At 38.6% G+C, this 15,246-nt stretch overlaps 1 protein-coding gene across 1 annotated transcript in view; it reads right to left on the bottom strand.

Annotated features, from left to right (window-relative positions):
* ELOVL2 (ELOVL fatty acid elongase 2) overlaps nucleotides 1-15,246 on the bottom strand; it is a 53,050-nt gene that overhangs the window by 21,058 nt on the left and 16,746 nt on the right. The window contains exons 2-3 of the mRNA XM_032180825.1: nucleotides 9,547-9,610; nucleotides 3,689-3,876 (exon numbers count right to left, since the gene is read on the bottom strand). Coding sequence (XP_032036716.1) covers nucleotides 3,689-3,876; nucleotides 9,547-9,610 — 252 coding nt within the window. The remainder of the gene's footprint in view (nucleotides 1-3,688; nucleotides 3,877-9,546; nucleotides 9,611-15,246) is intronic.

Genomic DNA, 15,246 nt, shown 5'->3' with positions numbered 1-15,246 from the left:
TTGGGTCTCTGGAGTGTGGTCTGAGAGTTGACTTGCTCATGAATTCATTTTAAAATATGCAAATACTTGATTGCTTTTCACATTAAGCTGGTTTTCTGTGCATAGCTGGCACTTTCACAATATTAAGCAGAGATTTGTGTAGAAGAAAAGCATATTTCTTTTCAGTGAAATTGAAAGAAGTTTTGATTTTTATTAAACAAAATGGTAGTGGTTGTTTTATGCACGGTTTTTGGCAATGTTTGTGGAAACTCTTGGATCTGTTTGACCTGAGTCTATTAACACTTAATGGTACAGAAGAGTACACATCCAATAACAAATGTCTGATGCAGCTTTCTCTTATAGTGACAAGATGGGAGGGAATTTGACCTTCTGACCCTCCTGCAGTGCACCTGCAGCCTGCCTAATTTAAGCACAGGAAATGTGTCTAAGTTTCAGGTACTTGGAAAAAGCTGCATTCCAAAAACAAGTGTTCCACTTCTCCATTACAATTAACAGGAAAAGGTAAGTGTCTTTGGTGGCTTCAGAAAAATCTGTTTGCCTAGCACAGGTTTCTAGATTAAGGTCTAATAAACTGTTCTTCAAGGAGGCCTTCAAAATGATTTGAAGAGGCCTTCAAAATTCTTGACACACGAGTTTTGAGATTCTGCTTTTTAGGGATCATAGGGATATCTGACCTTATGTTAATGGCATATCTTAAGTGCTTGAGAGATTGGTTGGACTCAAAGCTAATGGAGCTACAGTTTCATGTCCATGGAGCAATGCACAGAGCTCTGGCTCAAAAGGGAAGTCTGCCTTTGGAGGCATAAAAATCTAGCAATTTTGTTATGAGTCCTTGCTATAACCTTTGCCTTTTTGCCTTGAGGTTGCATGACTTGATTGTAGGGGACAGCTAAACTAGATCAGGCACAATGAGGAGGTAAGAATTGCAGTATAAGTTTCCCTATTGGTTGGTTTATCATGTTTCTTATTGAAGCTATCATATGGGACAGTCTGCATTTGGAGATGCACCTCTGACACAGAATAGGTCTTTTTCTCATGAATGTCTAAGAAGCACCCACTCCATTCTGGAGCTCTCTCAAGATGTGGCAACTTGTAAACAAGACCAAGAAGAGACAAGTAGAACAATGCCAATAACTGTTCTTTGTAGTTAATTTCTATAATAGGGCTTATTATTTCATGTTTATCTCTGTTACAGAGACCATAGCGTTGGAGGTGCAGTGGGACGATGAAGGAATAAGGCCATTGTTATAGATCTCTCTAATTAGGAATTAATCTTGAATCATACTCCTTGGAGAGATCAGCTGTGTTTACATAAGAAACCACTGTGTTTACATAAACCACTACGGAGAATGCTCTAAATATAGGTAACTCTTGCCTTAAAGAGCTTACCTTCTATTAAAGACAGAGGGAGCAGGGGTGAGAGACAGGCTTCAGGAATAAGACAATGTTGAGTCAGTGTAACCTTATTCACTGCTGAAGAAGATTTCTGCCTTCATCATTGCCTTTTTCCCTTCAGCAGGGATGTGCAAGCTCCTCAGGTAGGTCTGCAAGTCTCAACACCCACTCTGCTCCTTCACAGGAAAAATTGTGAATAGGAACCACACGAATCGGCTGTGAAAAAGTACAGAACCACTATTATGGAAGAGCGACTTGTGCAATGTACAACCAGCCTGGCTGACAGTCCACAGCTGTGCCATCTGCAATAAACCAGCTGTGATGTCCGATGGGTTCCTGACAAATGCAGAATGGGGAGCATGGAGGCGCTGCCAGCCATGCCTGGCTGTGGTCTTGGAGGTGTAAGCCAGCAGCCTCCAGCTACAGAGTCAAGGCCTGGAGGGACTTAGGGAGGACTCATGCAACTCCACGATTGTCAAAGTTAGCCTTGGGAAAGAAAGGGCAGTGAGGCAGCTGAATGGGAGCTGGCTCAACACAGTTCCTACAAAGGTATGAAGGTGGCAAAAAAACCTCAATTCATATTCTTGCTAAAATTCTGTTTGCTTGTTCATTTGCTTGTGGCAGGCCAAATCAAACTGCAAGGGAAAGGGAGTGGTATTTTTGTTTTCTATACAATTAATCGTTTCCATTGAGTCTTACTACCAAAGACAGCTATCCATATACCTTCAAGCAGAATGGAGATTTAAACATTGAAGTGCTGATTTAAATTCTGGAGGAAAATCAGTACAGCACCATAAAACCTTCCAGCAATTGTGCTTGTTTCTCCTTTGCTCTGAACCTCATCCTGCACTCTGAGACACCCAATGCAATTGTGGAAGCCAGCTGGGGCTTTGACCAGGAAAAAGCACTGTGTAGCACAATTGGTCCTTTGCACAAACTGCTGTTTGGCCTTCTGACCTGGCCACTCACCTGGTTGTTAGCTCAAATTAATTTAAAACTTGAAATCTTCAGAGTCCTGTTTGGCTTCTGGACAAAGCAAAGTTTCTTGTCCGGTTGATGGAACAGTCAGTCCTTGTTATTTTCATAGAAACTGCTGCTGTGGTTGAGAGCCCAGGAAGCAAGAAATGCTGTGAGAGGGCTGTGCAAGCAGAGCAGCAATGTCAGCAGTTGGAGATGCTACAGTTTTGGCAGAGGGGAGAAAATGATACTGGAATAATGGCAGGGCCTCGTTGGGAATTAGGATTATTCCACAAAAGCCTCCCTTGCAACGAAGAGCTGAATAAACCAGTATCTGAAATCAGTCAGGCAAATGTTGAAAGTTGGGAATGGAGCTGAAATGCAGTAATAAATGCATCCTCTCCATTACAGGAGAGGAGAATGAGTTGTGCTTGTGTTCCCTGCCTCAGCACACCAGGTCTTTGCCCTGTTATCAGTCAAGGCCTGTAGGTGTTGGGTGCTGGAGGCATGAGTCTCACCCTCAGAAGTCTTAAACTGACTCTCAGGCCAGCTCTGTTCGTACAGGAAGGTGAAAACACGTATCTTTGCAGAGGAATGCTGCTCAAATCCTTTGCTACTATAGAACTTGTCAGATGCATTCAAACCTCCCTTCTGGTTATGAATGGAACCTGATTTTATGTAAGCATGTTTCTTCCTGATAAGCACTCAGAAAATAATCTGTGAGACCATATTCAGCCTGCAAGTCCCCAAAGGACTTGCTCTTGGCTGAAGTGGCAGGTTTTTATCATGCCCGCTACTTAATGTTTCTACTCTCTGACTATATGATGGAAGCTTTGTACTCAGGAGAGCACAAAAAATAACATTGAATTGCCAACACCATAAATAAATCTGTACTTACTCTCATATGTGAATCTGTTCACATTTAAATATGGGCATTTGTACAAAGAACAATTACTTCACAGGCAGTCATACAAATAAAAGCCATTCTTGGGAATTTTTACACATGCTGAATAACGAGGTGTAGGCATATTTGAACTCAGCAACTGCTGCAGATTCATCTTCAAGCTTGTAAACACTGTCATAGTAGCAGCCAGCTGTCTTCAGGGGTGAACTGTAGCTCAGGAAGGACAGCTGAAACATGCTGAGACCAATGCAGGGAAGGTACTCTACAAGTCATTGCCCAAGTGCAAAGTGCTTTTAGGGACTGTTCTTGATGTTAAATTTACTTAAATTTACCGTTCATGTCAACTTTCCTAGCAAAACCATCTAAGGTATTTCTGCTAAAAAATGTACGTTGCTCACCTTTCTCAGCTGTGCTGTATTGAAGAACACTTACCTCTATGAGCATGTACATGGAGAGCAGTGTAATCCCAAGGTTATATACAATGAGGTGAGCCCTGAGGGAGAACGGAGGCCTGTTCTTCATGAACTTGTTGCCTAGCCATATGCACAGTAAGTATGCACAAGTAAGGAAAAATGTAGGAAGGTAAGAATCCAAAAGTAGCCATCCTCTAACCCTGGAATCTGAAAAGAAATGCATGCAGCAAGCAATTAAGAATGTTATAGTAAAGTACTGCTAAAATAAGGCAGGTTGTACAATTAAAAACATATGCAAAACATATGCAAAGGAAATCTGCTGTGCTCTGCTTTCATTAAGAGCTATTCATTGCTATCACCTCCCAAAAGTGGCATACTAATTCACAGAATGTGTGGTGAAAACTGCATAAAATTCCCTAATAATTTAAAGTCACTTACATCTCCTCATTTTCACAGGAAAGTGAAAATGAAAAGAGGAAAAAAAACCTGTATATATTTTCATTAATGTTTTAACTTAATTAAGCCTTATCTTGACTTGCTCAAGGAACAGACAACTTGAAGACAGTATTATACTATTTTGATTCTGCATTTGTTACGTATGTATGAAGGCTAGAAAACATTTATAAAAGGAGAGGATTTTTCAAAAACATTAAATATGAAAAACAAATAGCAAATGTTTACTTTGATGGTTATCGAAGATATTTGCTAACATACGGGCTTGCTTTCTCATAGTTTTTGTTCCATTTGTTTGATCCTGAAATGCAATATTAAGGTCAAATCCTGCTTGCCTTATTCACATAAGTAATCTCATTGGCGGTAATCAGATAGTTCAGTGTATATAAGCAAATCCTAATCCTGCATGCCAATCTGGAAGCACCATTTCATTGTCCTATGAGCAACTCTATGTCACGAGCAAATGTTTTTTTTCCCCTCCTTTTTTTATTTTTCCAAGATAGAGGAAGATTTAGAGTTAATTTTTTACAACAACAATCTTTGGACATTTATCAAAGAGAAAGGCAAGTGGCAACATGGCTAGTTTTTCAAAAAGACAAATCTGTCAAGAGTTATGGAGTATATGAAGAAATAAGTCAATGAGAAGCTATTGTGTAGGTTGCAGTAGTTCTTTCTGCTCTCAGAAACTGTTTTAAATTATTTAGATTTTTTTTTTTTTGAAGACTCTTTTAAAGAATTATGCTAAAAACTGTAACAGAAGAGAATATGTTCACACTGGATGAAAAAACATTTTACTACTTTTTCAACCTGTGGTGGAAAGGACTGGGCAATGGATATTGCACACATCAAATGTGCCTTAGTGTTTAAAAAACTGTTGCTTGTGACAATTTTGCTTTATCATATTCTTTCCAACTATTCTTTCCACAGAAATATGTAGAGAGATATAAGTAAAGTGAGATTTTAAGTGAGTTAGAATAATCTGCTAATGGAACTTTCTTTCTCACTAGCATTTCCCTCCACTTCCCACCTTGCTTCCATTGCAGTAGCTGTAACACATATCATGGATTTGGGCTCCACGTGGGAAGTAAGCTCTTTTGCAGGAAAGACTTTCAATAAGACCTGAGTTACTGTGGAAGTCCAGTGCTCTCCTGGCTTTGACTCTCCCTTCTGGACTCCTAAGAACCAGCTCCTCTCTCCAAAAGATGACAGGCATAGGATTAAAAGAGTTGTGAAAGCATGATTACCTACTGCAAAGCACAGCCCTTCCTTCAGGGCAGCTTTGCTTTGGTGTGCATTACCAAGCCAGAGTGCCTGTTTTCTGTCTTGATATCTCAGTGCCCAATTAAGATCACTTCAGTGTTAGACTAAATGCTTCCAACAACCCTCTCAAAGGTCACGAGACATTTGGGAAGCTGTGGAATGGGTGTTTTTGAGGTGATTCTGTTCCTATATGGGCTATAAACAGGACACGTGAGTCAGGACAGGTAAAGCTTGTGTGCACAAACGTTGATCTAGCATATGTTTTAGGAGCATAAGGTTTTAATTTATTTAATTGGTATTCTAAATGAAAGCAATTGTTTCAGCAAGACTGCTCTCTAAAAAGGATCCCCCCATCCAAGGACTGCAATATTTAATGCATAAAGGTTATTTGCACAAAGGCCAACTGGCATCAGATAACTAAATGGTATATTTGCTCAAAGAGGAAAAATAATTGGAAGAGATAAGAATACAAAATAAACTAAACAGCATTAAATGCTGCCCTAGTATGCCCTCAGAAAGCTTTGTCACTCGTGCTGTGAGTGGCCACAAGCATGTGGCCTGTTATACACAAAAGCAGAACTCCTTGTGCTCGTTCAGGTCAGCATATCAAATACTTTTAAGATCTGTACAATTTAATTTTCAAGTGTCTAGAGAAATTTTAAAACTTATTCCCGTACTGATTATTTTCCAACCTGACCTTGGTACCTTGAAGGGTAGGACAGTTATTAGCAGAAAATGGTTTATCAAAAGCAGCCAGAGGATCCTGACTGTTCTGTTTCCATGTTCACTTTTCCTTGAATGCCAAGAAGAGGGAGGTTTTTATGTGTTGGGAAAGCAGATGAAGGGGAGTGTATTTTTGAAAAAACAGGTTATCAGAAGAAGAAAAGAGACCGACAGTTACTCTGTGTTAGGTTACTCTGTGTTCTTGTAATATAAAGGTACAGTGTTAATGTAAGAAAGCATTATTTTTACTCTGCTGAACCCTCACAGCATCTAAATTTGAGACCAGGGCAGTGAATAAAGTCAGAGTGTGAAAGTACTGGACAACAACCACAGAAAGAAGCAGGCGCACCCAAGCTCTGGTTGCTCTGTGAATAAGCTCATTCACAGTCACTGGCCACGATGTGCTAGACCCCTGGGGTGAAATCTTGGCACCTTTGAAATGAGTGGCAAGCTTCACAGGCTCTTTAAATGTATCAGGCTTTTATCAGTGAGGTTTAGAAACATTTTGATTCAGGTTGCTGTATAGCTTTGGCTGATTGGTGTCTGAGAAAATTCAAATGTTGTATGAGTAGATTCATACCTTTTCAGATGCTGAGGGTAGGTGGCTTTGTACCAATGCTTTATTACTGTTTATATTCAATTGACTACAGAAGGAGTGATTATTACTTTAACATAACTTTGTTAAAATATATCTATTCTCAATCACTTCTGCTTCTTTGGCAGATTAAAAAAAAAAAAGCAACTCATTAACTAGATTTAGCTCCTGTAATTCAGTATTCCTTAATTTTGCATAATCATATAATATCCTGACTTGGATGGGACTCACAAGGATCATCAAGTCCAACTCCTGGGTCCACACATGACCACTCAAAAATCAAACCATAAGTCTGAGAGCATTGTCCAAGTGCTTCTTAAACTCCAGCAGGCCTGGTGTTGTCATCATTGTTCGGGGAGCCTGTCCCAGGGCCCAATCATCCTCTCCATGAAGAACCTTCTCCTAACATCCAGCCTGACCCTCCATTGACATAGCTTCATGCCCTAACACCAAACAATACTCTGTAGAACATGAAGGCCCTGTAAAAATGTTCTTTTTCAGAACAATATAGCTATTTCACTCTTTCTCATTTTGTCCTGAACCTAGATAAACTCCAATCCAGAACAATATGTACCAACATCACTTTGTAAGACCGCTTCTTATTAAGAGATGCAATCAATGGGCATGTATGTGGCTTCTGTTCCCTGAACCAAGGGACTTGGTCTGTTAGGTCAAAAGCAAATTTTAGGTAAATTCATTTACAAAGTCTATCTGGCAGCAGAGAACAAAGACACAAAATAGGCCTTTATCTAAATCAAATTAATATATTTGATAGCACACCCCTTTTTCTAGTACAGTAGTACTGCAGGTTGTGTAAACTACTAATGTGAGCAGAGAGAACCTCCAAGAATTAGTGCCTGGCTTTCTGTCTCCTGCTGTGGCCTCAGCCACACCAGGTAATAATAACTACAACCAGTATAATAGCAACACTATTTCAAGGGTTGCTACCTCAAATACAAACCACAAATGTAGGATTGATTTTGAAAGAATGCAGCATTGGTATCTCTCTTTTTAAGCCACCTTGCTGCTGAATTAAGTGGGTGTTGTGGATGAAAGTTGGGGGAGAGAAAGAATAGGAATGTTTTTTTGGTTTTATACAATTGGGGAAGCTCTCAAAAATTCATTAGATTATCATTTGTGGTGTCATTCTATCCAATTTAAAACTGTTTGCAGTCTACCATGAATTATTTATGTATACAAATATACTGGAGAGAGCTTTGCTACTTGTGAAATCACTATACCACCAATTACAAAGAAAAAAGCGTGGTGAAGAGGCATGGACAAATGCTATCTTCAGCACTAGTGTCTGGAGAGGCATGGTAATGTACTTGGCAAGTATTATAAATAATACTTAACTAAAGTGCTTTCTAAAAGTCCACAGGGATCTGTGTGAGATTCTGCATTGGATTAATTACAGCTGGTCCTTTCAAACAATGTGGTCAGGACCAAGGAGGAAGGAGGAATGAAAGAGAACATCATGTTGATTTAAAAATAAAATAGTAGTACTTATACACTTGTCATCATAGTTGTTTGTTAATAAAATGAATTACTGTAGAAACCATTAATTAGACGAACCTACTCTGTCTGTTTTAATCGCTTCTGCTGCAGTTCCCAAGCTATTCACTGTCTTTTCACTAGAAAACTTTCTTTCAAGCCTCACATCTACTGCAGAAATGATAGTAGATATTTTGTACTCAGCCAGACAGCTAAGAAAAATGAAAATTTCTTGGTTTTAAGAATGCTACTTATACTTTTCCTTGTCATCCTAATGAAGCATGAACTGTTTGTGGGACCAAGAGGATATTACTGCAACAAAATGAGAATACATAACCATATTTCCACAGACAGCAATATTGGCATTAAACACAGAGCAAAGTTTGCAGGGCTATTCCTGAAGTTGGACATGCTGAATAATGTTTAAACACAGGCTTACCAGCAACAAGATGGCCACACAAGGTGCTTCCCTGAGGACTGGGTCTACTCTCTAAGCTCCTCTCTTACTTTTTACTTCAGTTGCTTGGCCCTATCCCACCTTGCCATAGCCCTTCTCTTTTTTATGCAGTCCTACCTCATTTTTTTTTTGCCGCTGGCTCTAACTATTTGCACAACTATTAGGCCCCTTTCAGGCCTAACAGATCATGAAGCACGTCCAAGCTCTGCTAAACCAGCACTATAACAATTCAAGTTATTCTCATCCAAACTGTTTCAGAAAGCAAGAATAGGCAGTAGAAGGGTGTATGTGTTCTCTCATACTGTCTACCGGTTTACTGAAATTTTGGATGTCATCCTGCAGGGCGCTGAGAGCGCTTTCTTGCTATTGTGCTAAGTGTGCTTCTGAATTAGGCTATTTGCTACATAGCAGGACCAAACAAGGACTAGATTATTAATGAGCATCAATCCCCAAACAGAACTTCCAAACTTCCGCTTTCAGAAAAATCAAAGATTTTTTTTTTAAATTTCTCTAAGGACATAAAGTTGAAATCCTATGATATTTTAAGAATCAAAGGGCTCTATAACACAGAGATTTTTGTATATATTTTTTTTAAATCACCTTCATTTCTTCTTTCACCTTCAGTATAACTTGTGACTAGTTTTAATTTGTATTATAGATAATATGTCAAACAGTCAAAACAAAAAGCATTGTTTTTCTAAAAGCCTGGTGCTTTGACAAATTCCCTACGATAACGGTGTGTTCCTGCAAATATCACAATTCTGCCTAGTTCACAGTTTTCAATGAGAAATTATTCATAAACAAAATTTTGACTGCTTCTAATTACCAGAATATTTTTGAGTGGTAATCAGGATAGTCACTGTTTCCTAAAAGGGCTATAGGTGGAGCAACTTACCTCGAGGTCCAAACATATAGTCCACAAACTCATTTACTTCCTGGTCAAAAGCTTTCAGATGCTCCTAAAAAAAAAAAAAAAAAGAAAAAAAAAAACATATAACAACAATATTATCTCATAGCTCACATAGAAAATACAATAATAAGAATAGAGTAATGTGGCAAAGAGCATGTTGTGATGCTTAAGTATTTCCAGGGTATGACACATCAGGTCTTCTAAAAAAAAAAAAAAAAAACTCTAAAAGAGGCCTCACTACTGGAAACAGTGCCAAAACTCTAGAACTCTTTAGAAAGTGAACCAGGTCTGAAATGAAGTTTTATTAATGAAGTAAAAGCCATACAACAGTGTGGAAGTAGACAGTGAAGTAAACTGCACCGCAAATCCATCTGTGATGAATGTCATTTTCTCTCTGGTAAAGATATTTTTGTGTTTGTTTTTTTTTGTTCTGCTTCCTCAAATAAAATCACTTTTTGTAGAGAGGATCTGGCAATTGCTTTGGTAAGTTTCACAAAGCTGCATGGCTATCACCAGGCTAATAACTGCACATGAGCTGAATATATTGACACTTTGCTCTTAAAGAGGGAAACCTTTGGGGCGAGCCAGCTAAGATTTCACTAAATGAGGCACTGAGTTCTAAAGACAAGTCAGCAGGAGATTTCAGGCCTCCAGTAATGACGTTCAGGCCATGCAGGGAGGCAGGAAAAGGAGGAATTTTACAGAGACTTTGTGTTTTGAGGTCTAAGCCAATAAAGCTGCTAAGCTGGCAGGCTCAGTGCTTTTGTGACAATTGGTGACTGAGTTGGGAGCTAAGCCTTGACCGGCGCAGGCCTTCCCTCAGTCAGATGTGGTGGCCTCTCCAAAATAACCTCCTCTTAGACTCTGGTTCTGGGCAGCTGCTTCCTGCACGCTGGTGCATGAACAGCTCTTTGCCCCAAGTCTGGCTTCAGCCAGGTTCTTCCTCTGTGCTTTCCAACAATTCCTTCCTGTGCTTGATAAATCAATTTCAGCACTTAGCAAATGCAGCCAAACTGAGGAGAAAGACAGAGACAAAGAGCATCTCCATGTGGCAAGAGCTGCCAAGGGCTGTGTGCACCTTCAAATGCCAGATTGTCTTAATGACATCTTGGGCTGCAGCTTCCATTAGCAGATTTGCCTTTTGAAGAGCAACATTTGCACCCTGACAAGTACAGGGGCTGGGTTGTGGTGTGGGCAGGGAAAAGCTGCTGGCCCTCCCAAGCCCCATGTGTTTCTTCCCCTCTGAAGTTTTGGTCCTCAGGATGCTCAAAGTGAACAGCTTTTATGTGAATATATAGGTACAGCTGAGACCTCCTAGGGAGCAAGAGGTTTTGCAGTAACTGAGGCTGCAAAACTGCTTCTCCTAAATGCTGCTGTGTTCACATTATCGTAGAAAAATGCACCACCATCACCACCAAAAAAAAAAAAAAAAATTCTTTTATTCTTCTTAAAAAAAAAAAAAGAAGCAAACACTCAAAAAGTATAACAACAACAGAAAGGAATCAACAAACACCAGAAAGGAATTGCTCTGAAAACGGAGAGAAGGAAAGTGATTATTCATGATACTTCATACTTCACAGCACTGAAGAAACTGAACCAGACTTTAGCAAGTTGTCCTGCCTGCTGGCTCTGGGAAAGGGTGTTTTCTTGGCTGCAGACAACCCCCTTGGCAGCCAAAGGATGCCTTCAGTTGTAGGATGCCACATTGCTTCCAGGATGTGCAAAATATCTGCTTCCATTTCTACACCTTCAGCTATGCAGCTCATCAGCTAACATTTCATGGTGTAGGTATTGCCATTTGGGCAATGCCATTTTTTACTGTTCCTCTGTGACTTGCCCACTTCCTGCATTAATATGAAACTGAGGTACTCATGTATTTGGTGTTTTTTTTTTGTTTGTTTGTTTGTTTGTTTGTTTGTTTTGTGTGTGTGTGTGCATTTAGACTTAGGAGACTGCTTTGTAAAAAATACTTTAATGGAATCAAATGTCTTGTAGTAACGAGCATTCAAAGCTACTTGCTTTCATGGTTACTTTATATAAGCACATCTTACATCATGTCAGGAATAAAGTAAGAAACCATGTGTATTCCTTTTATATTTAAATTCTGTAGACAAATCTACTCTAGGCTGCATTTAAATGGAAATTCTAGGATGACTTCTACCAGTTAGATGGAGGAATAGAAATTGTTGAATAATCACTAAGAAGGAAGAGCAGAATGAAGATTAAAAAAAAAAAAAAAAAAAAAAAGCTTGTACCAGCTCCCAACTCTGCTCCACTCTACCTTAATTAGCAATTGACTGATTCAGTGTCTGGTTTGCTTTTCATAGGTCATCTGAGAGTAGAAATTTTTGTAAGAGGCACAGCAAAATAAATAAATATACTTTAAAATGACCCAACATTTGCCTCCCCTTTAACTCTTCTGCAACTTATTTTAGCTTACATGAAGAAAAAAAAAAAAAGTTTGGCTGTCTTACAGATTTACAGTGTTGTTAAAGATGATATATTTGTTTATATACTAAATGCTAGTAGTAATATTTTGGAAAAAAATATTCTTAGTTTTAAAAAGTTAGGTTGCTTTGAATGACTGCTCTGTCACCTTTCTTTGGTGCTTATTAAGAAAGCTCTATGGAGCTTTCTCTATGTCTTCAAAAGACTAGACTGTATTTCTGGACTTTAGAACATGTCCTTAATAGTTCCTGCCTCTGGACAGGTTAGATGAAAATGTCTTGCTCAACATGGTCAGTTGTATTTGTAAAGAAAAGCAAATAAAACCAGTCTGAACAAAAATACATGCTCTGAGAACTCAATGCTCTCTGGAAAATCACTGTAATAGCCTTTATCAATGAAAGTATTTCAGCTACAAGGCTAAAGATTAATGTGTGTTTCTTGATTTTCCAATTTTCCTTCTGTTGTACAGGACATTGCTCTTGTCATTGGGAATGCTAGCAGTTTGGCAGGACTAGGACAAATTAGTGGAAGATCTATTTACCTACACCTACAAAAACACATATTAGGTTATTCAAACAGATCAAAGCACCCAAGAGGAAAGATGGGGAGGGAGAATAAAGCCAGTGATGATAAAGCAACATAGAGATTTCTTATGAGTTTCAGTATTTTTAGAACAGAAATGGGAATAAGTGACTAACTTGTTTGATCTTTTGGGAGACACTGAAGAGGAATGACCACCAACAGGACAGGAAACCCACCTAAAGTGGATCTCTTGGCTGCTGTCACAAACCCTTTAGAATGAGAATTTGCTCCCAGGTATGGGGTCTCTGTAACCATGAGAAGTCTACGGACTGGTATTCTAAAATTAAAGGCTCCTTGAAATTCAGAGACAGCGATACTGGAGTTTCTGAGATGGGGTGAGGAACTTACACTCAAAACATTCTTTGTGTGCATAAAGTACTATTACAGAGAATAACTTTGACTGAAATACAAATAAAAGGTAATTCTTAAGTATATGCATTGTGAGGCTTTTTGTTTGATTATGTGGATTTTAAATCATTTTCTGAAATAAAGGTCCTACAGATGAGTAAACTGCATTTAATCTTTCTTACACTGTCTGGAAATCTTTTGCATGCAAATGCTTGGAATATCAGTTAGTATCTCAAAAATCCAAGACAATTTGTTGCTTGTTCTTACACAGCTATGCAGAAACTAATGCACTCTACATGCAAAGAGATCTCATTTCAGGCTTCAAACAAAAAACAGAAGTAGGTGTCAGCTTCTTCTTGCCCATACAGCTTCTGGAAGTAAATGTGATATTTGAAACAACCATGACAGAAAACATATATATTAAGTGTATGGTGATTTCTTTCTTATTATTTAGATGACATCTTTTCTTTGATTCCCTCAAGACTTCTGCTCCATAGTCAGCTACTGAGCACTAATGGAATTAATCAGAATTTATCAGCTTGTTTAAAGAAAACAATTTTAGATGTCTGCCCATATTTGAATGGCCAAGTATTAAACAAGTAGTGGAAAACTGTACTGTTGACTCCAGAATGGCTGCAATATGGGCTGAAATGAAGCAAAGAAAAGGCTAAAATAAGTCTCAGGACTGTGGTGTAACTACTCACAAAATGAATTATCTTTCTTATTGCTTGGAAGATTTAAAATTAATCTGGAACAAAGATGTGCAATGCAGGACAATTCTTCTTCAAAAGATTGTTTCAGACCACCTTTTAGGTTTTTGTCTTCATCTTTTAGGATTTCTGTGTTGTATCTGTAGGGGAAAGCTAGAGACAGATGAAGCTGAAGGCAGAAAGATGAGTCAGAGGCTGCTATAGGCTATGTCACTAGAACAAGGGGGAAGTTAAATGAAATTTGGTGACAAGACATCCAGAAGCTGACTGTTGCTATAAGCAATTTATAATTAGCATATGGAACTGACTGCTAGATAATTTCACTGAAAGTAAGAACAAGCTGGAGTGAGCTCAAGAGGCAGCAGGGTGGGGGAGGACTGCCACTTATCCCAATGGATAGACAGGAAGGGAGGCAGGGAGGGAAGGAACAAAATAGCTAGAAAGGAACCTATCTTAGATCTTCTTTAGCACTTCAGATGAATTGTTTAAAGAAGCAGAAACTGGACTCTTTATTTGATATGGTAATTTTGTAGCTCCATGTTCTGGGACATTCAGTCAACACTGATGACAGACTAAGATTAAGGGCTAGCTAGCATCACAGAAACTTAATCAGCCCAGAAATACTGCCATAGCTCCTAGGAGAAGCACAGTCCTCTGACTGTGATAAACTGTGCTGGCTGAAGGACTATTTTGTCAATGCAAGATGCATCCATGCAGGGTGTGTTTGCTAGTGCAGCAATCCTGCTGTTTGATTCCTTCCTAACAATTGGCTTTGCAAAGCCAGCAGAATTTTGTAACTGTATTGTCCTAAGAAGGAATGTACTTCAGTGCAACAGCAGTGACCCAAGACAAGCAGTACTGCAGGAAGGAAAGTTCTGCTGGTGATCCAGGTCCAGAGTGGTGCCCGTGTAATACATGAGCAATGTTTGGTAACACTCCAGTTTTGCAGAAGATAATAAAAAATGATTAATAGAGAGAACTATTGGTGACTTCATCTAAAGATATAGTTATTTTAGAGCTACAAGAAAAGAGAGATCTGTGTCTTTGTTACAGAAATGCAAGTTGTGTAATGCATTTTAATTTAATGCAAAAATTTATTTGAAAAATACAGTACGGTAGAGAAAAACAAACAAACAAAAGAAGGCTGTTCCAGCTTAGAACAGAAAATAAAAAACAGTCTTCAAATATTTCTTTTTTCTTTCTACCACCTTTCTTCTAAAAGCTTTTACAATAAATTGTTATTGCTCCAGGAAATAAAGATGCTATTTTTTTCTGGACATTAAATTATTTAAAGAATTTCAAGAGCATCCTAAAAGTTACAACAAATAATAACACCGCTTGAGAATATAAAGTATTTCTAAAGGATTTCTGTAGGGTACACATTTTATTTGAAAGCAGTTTATCTGAATTTCAGTATCCTTCAACCAGATTATATTTTATTCCTATTATTTTCTCACACTTCACATTATATGCTCCATTCTACTGGTAAAGCTTGCATGCTTACATGCAAATGCCTGGGCATTTTCCAGTCACTATTAACTAAGTTCAGCACTTTTTGTGAGAAAGAGGGTAGTATCTTTGCATCTGAGGGTTATTT

Source organism: Aythya fuligula, chromosome 2 (assembly GCF_009819795.1).
Source record: "Aythya fuligula isolate bAytFul2 chromosome 2, bAytFul2.pri, whole genome shotgun sequence".
Classification (NCBI taxonomy): domain Eukaryota; kingdom Metazoa; phylum Chordata; class Aves; order Anseriformes; family Anatidae; genus Aythya; species Aythya fuligula.
Note: the sequence above shows the minus strand (reverse complement) of the source record. Positions and strands in the feature narration are given on the sequence as shown.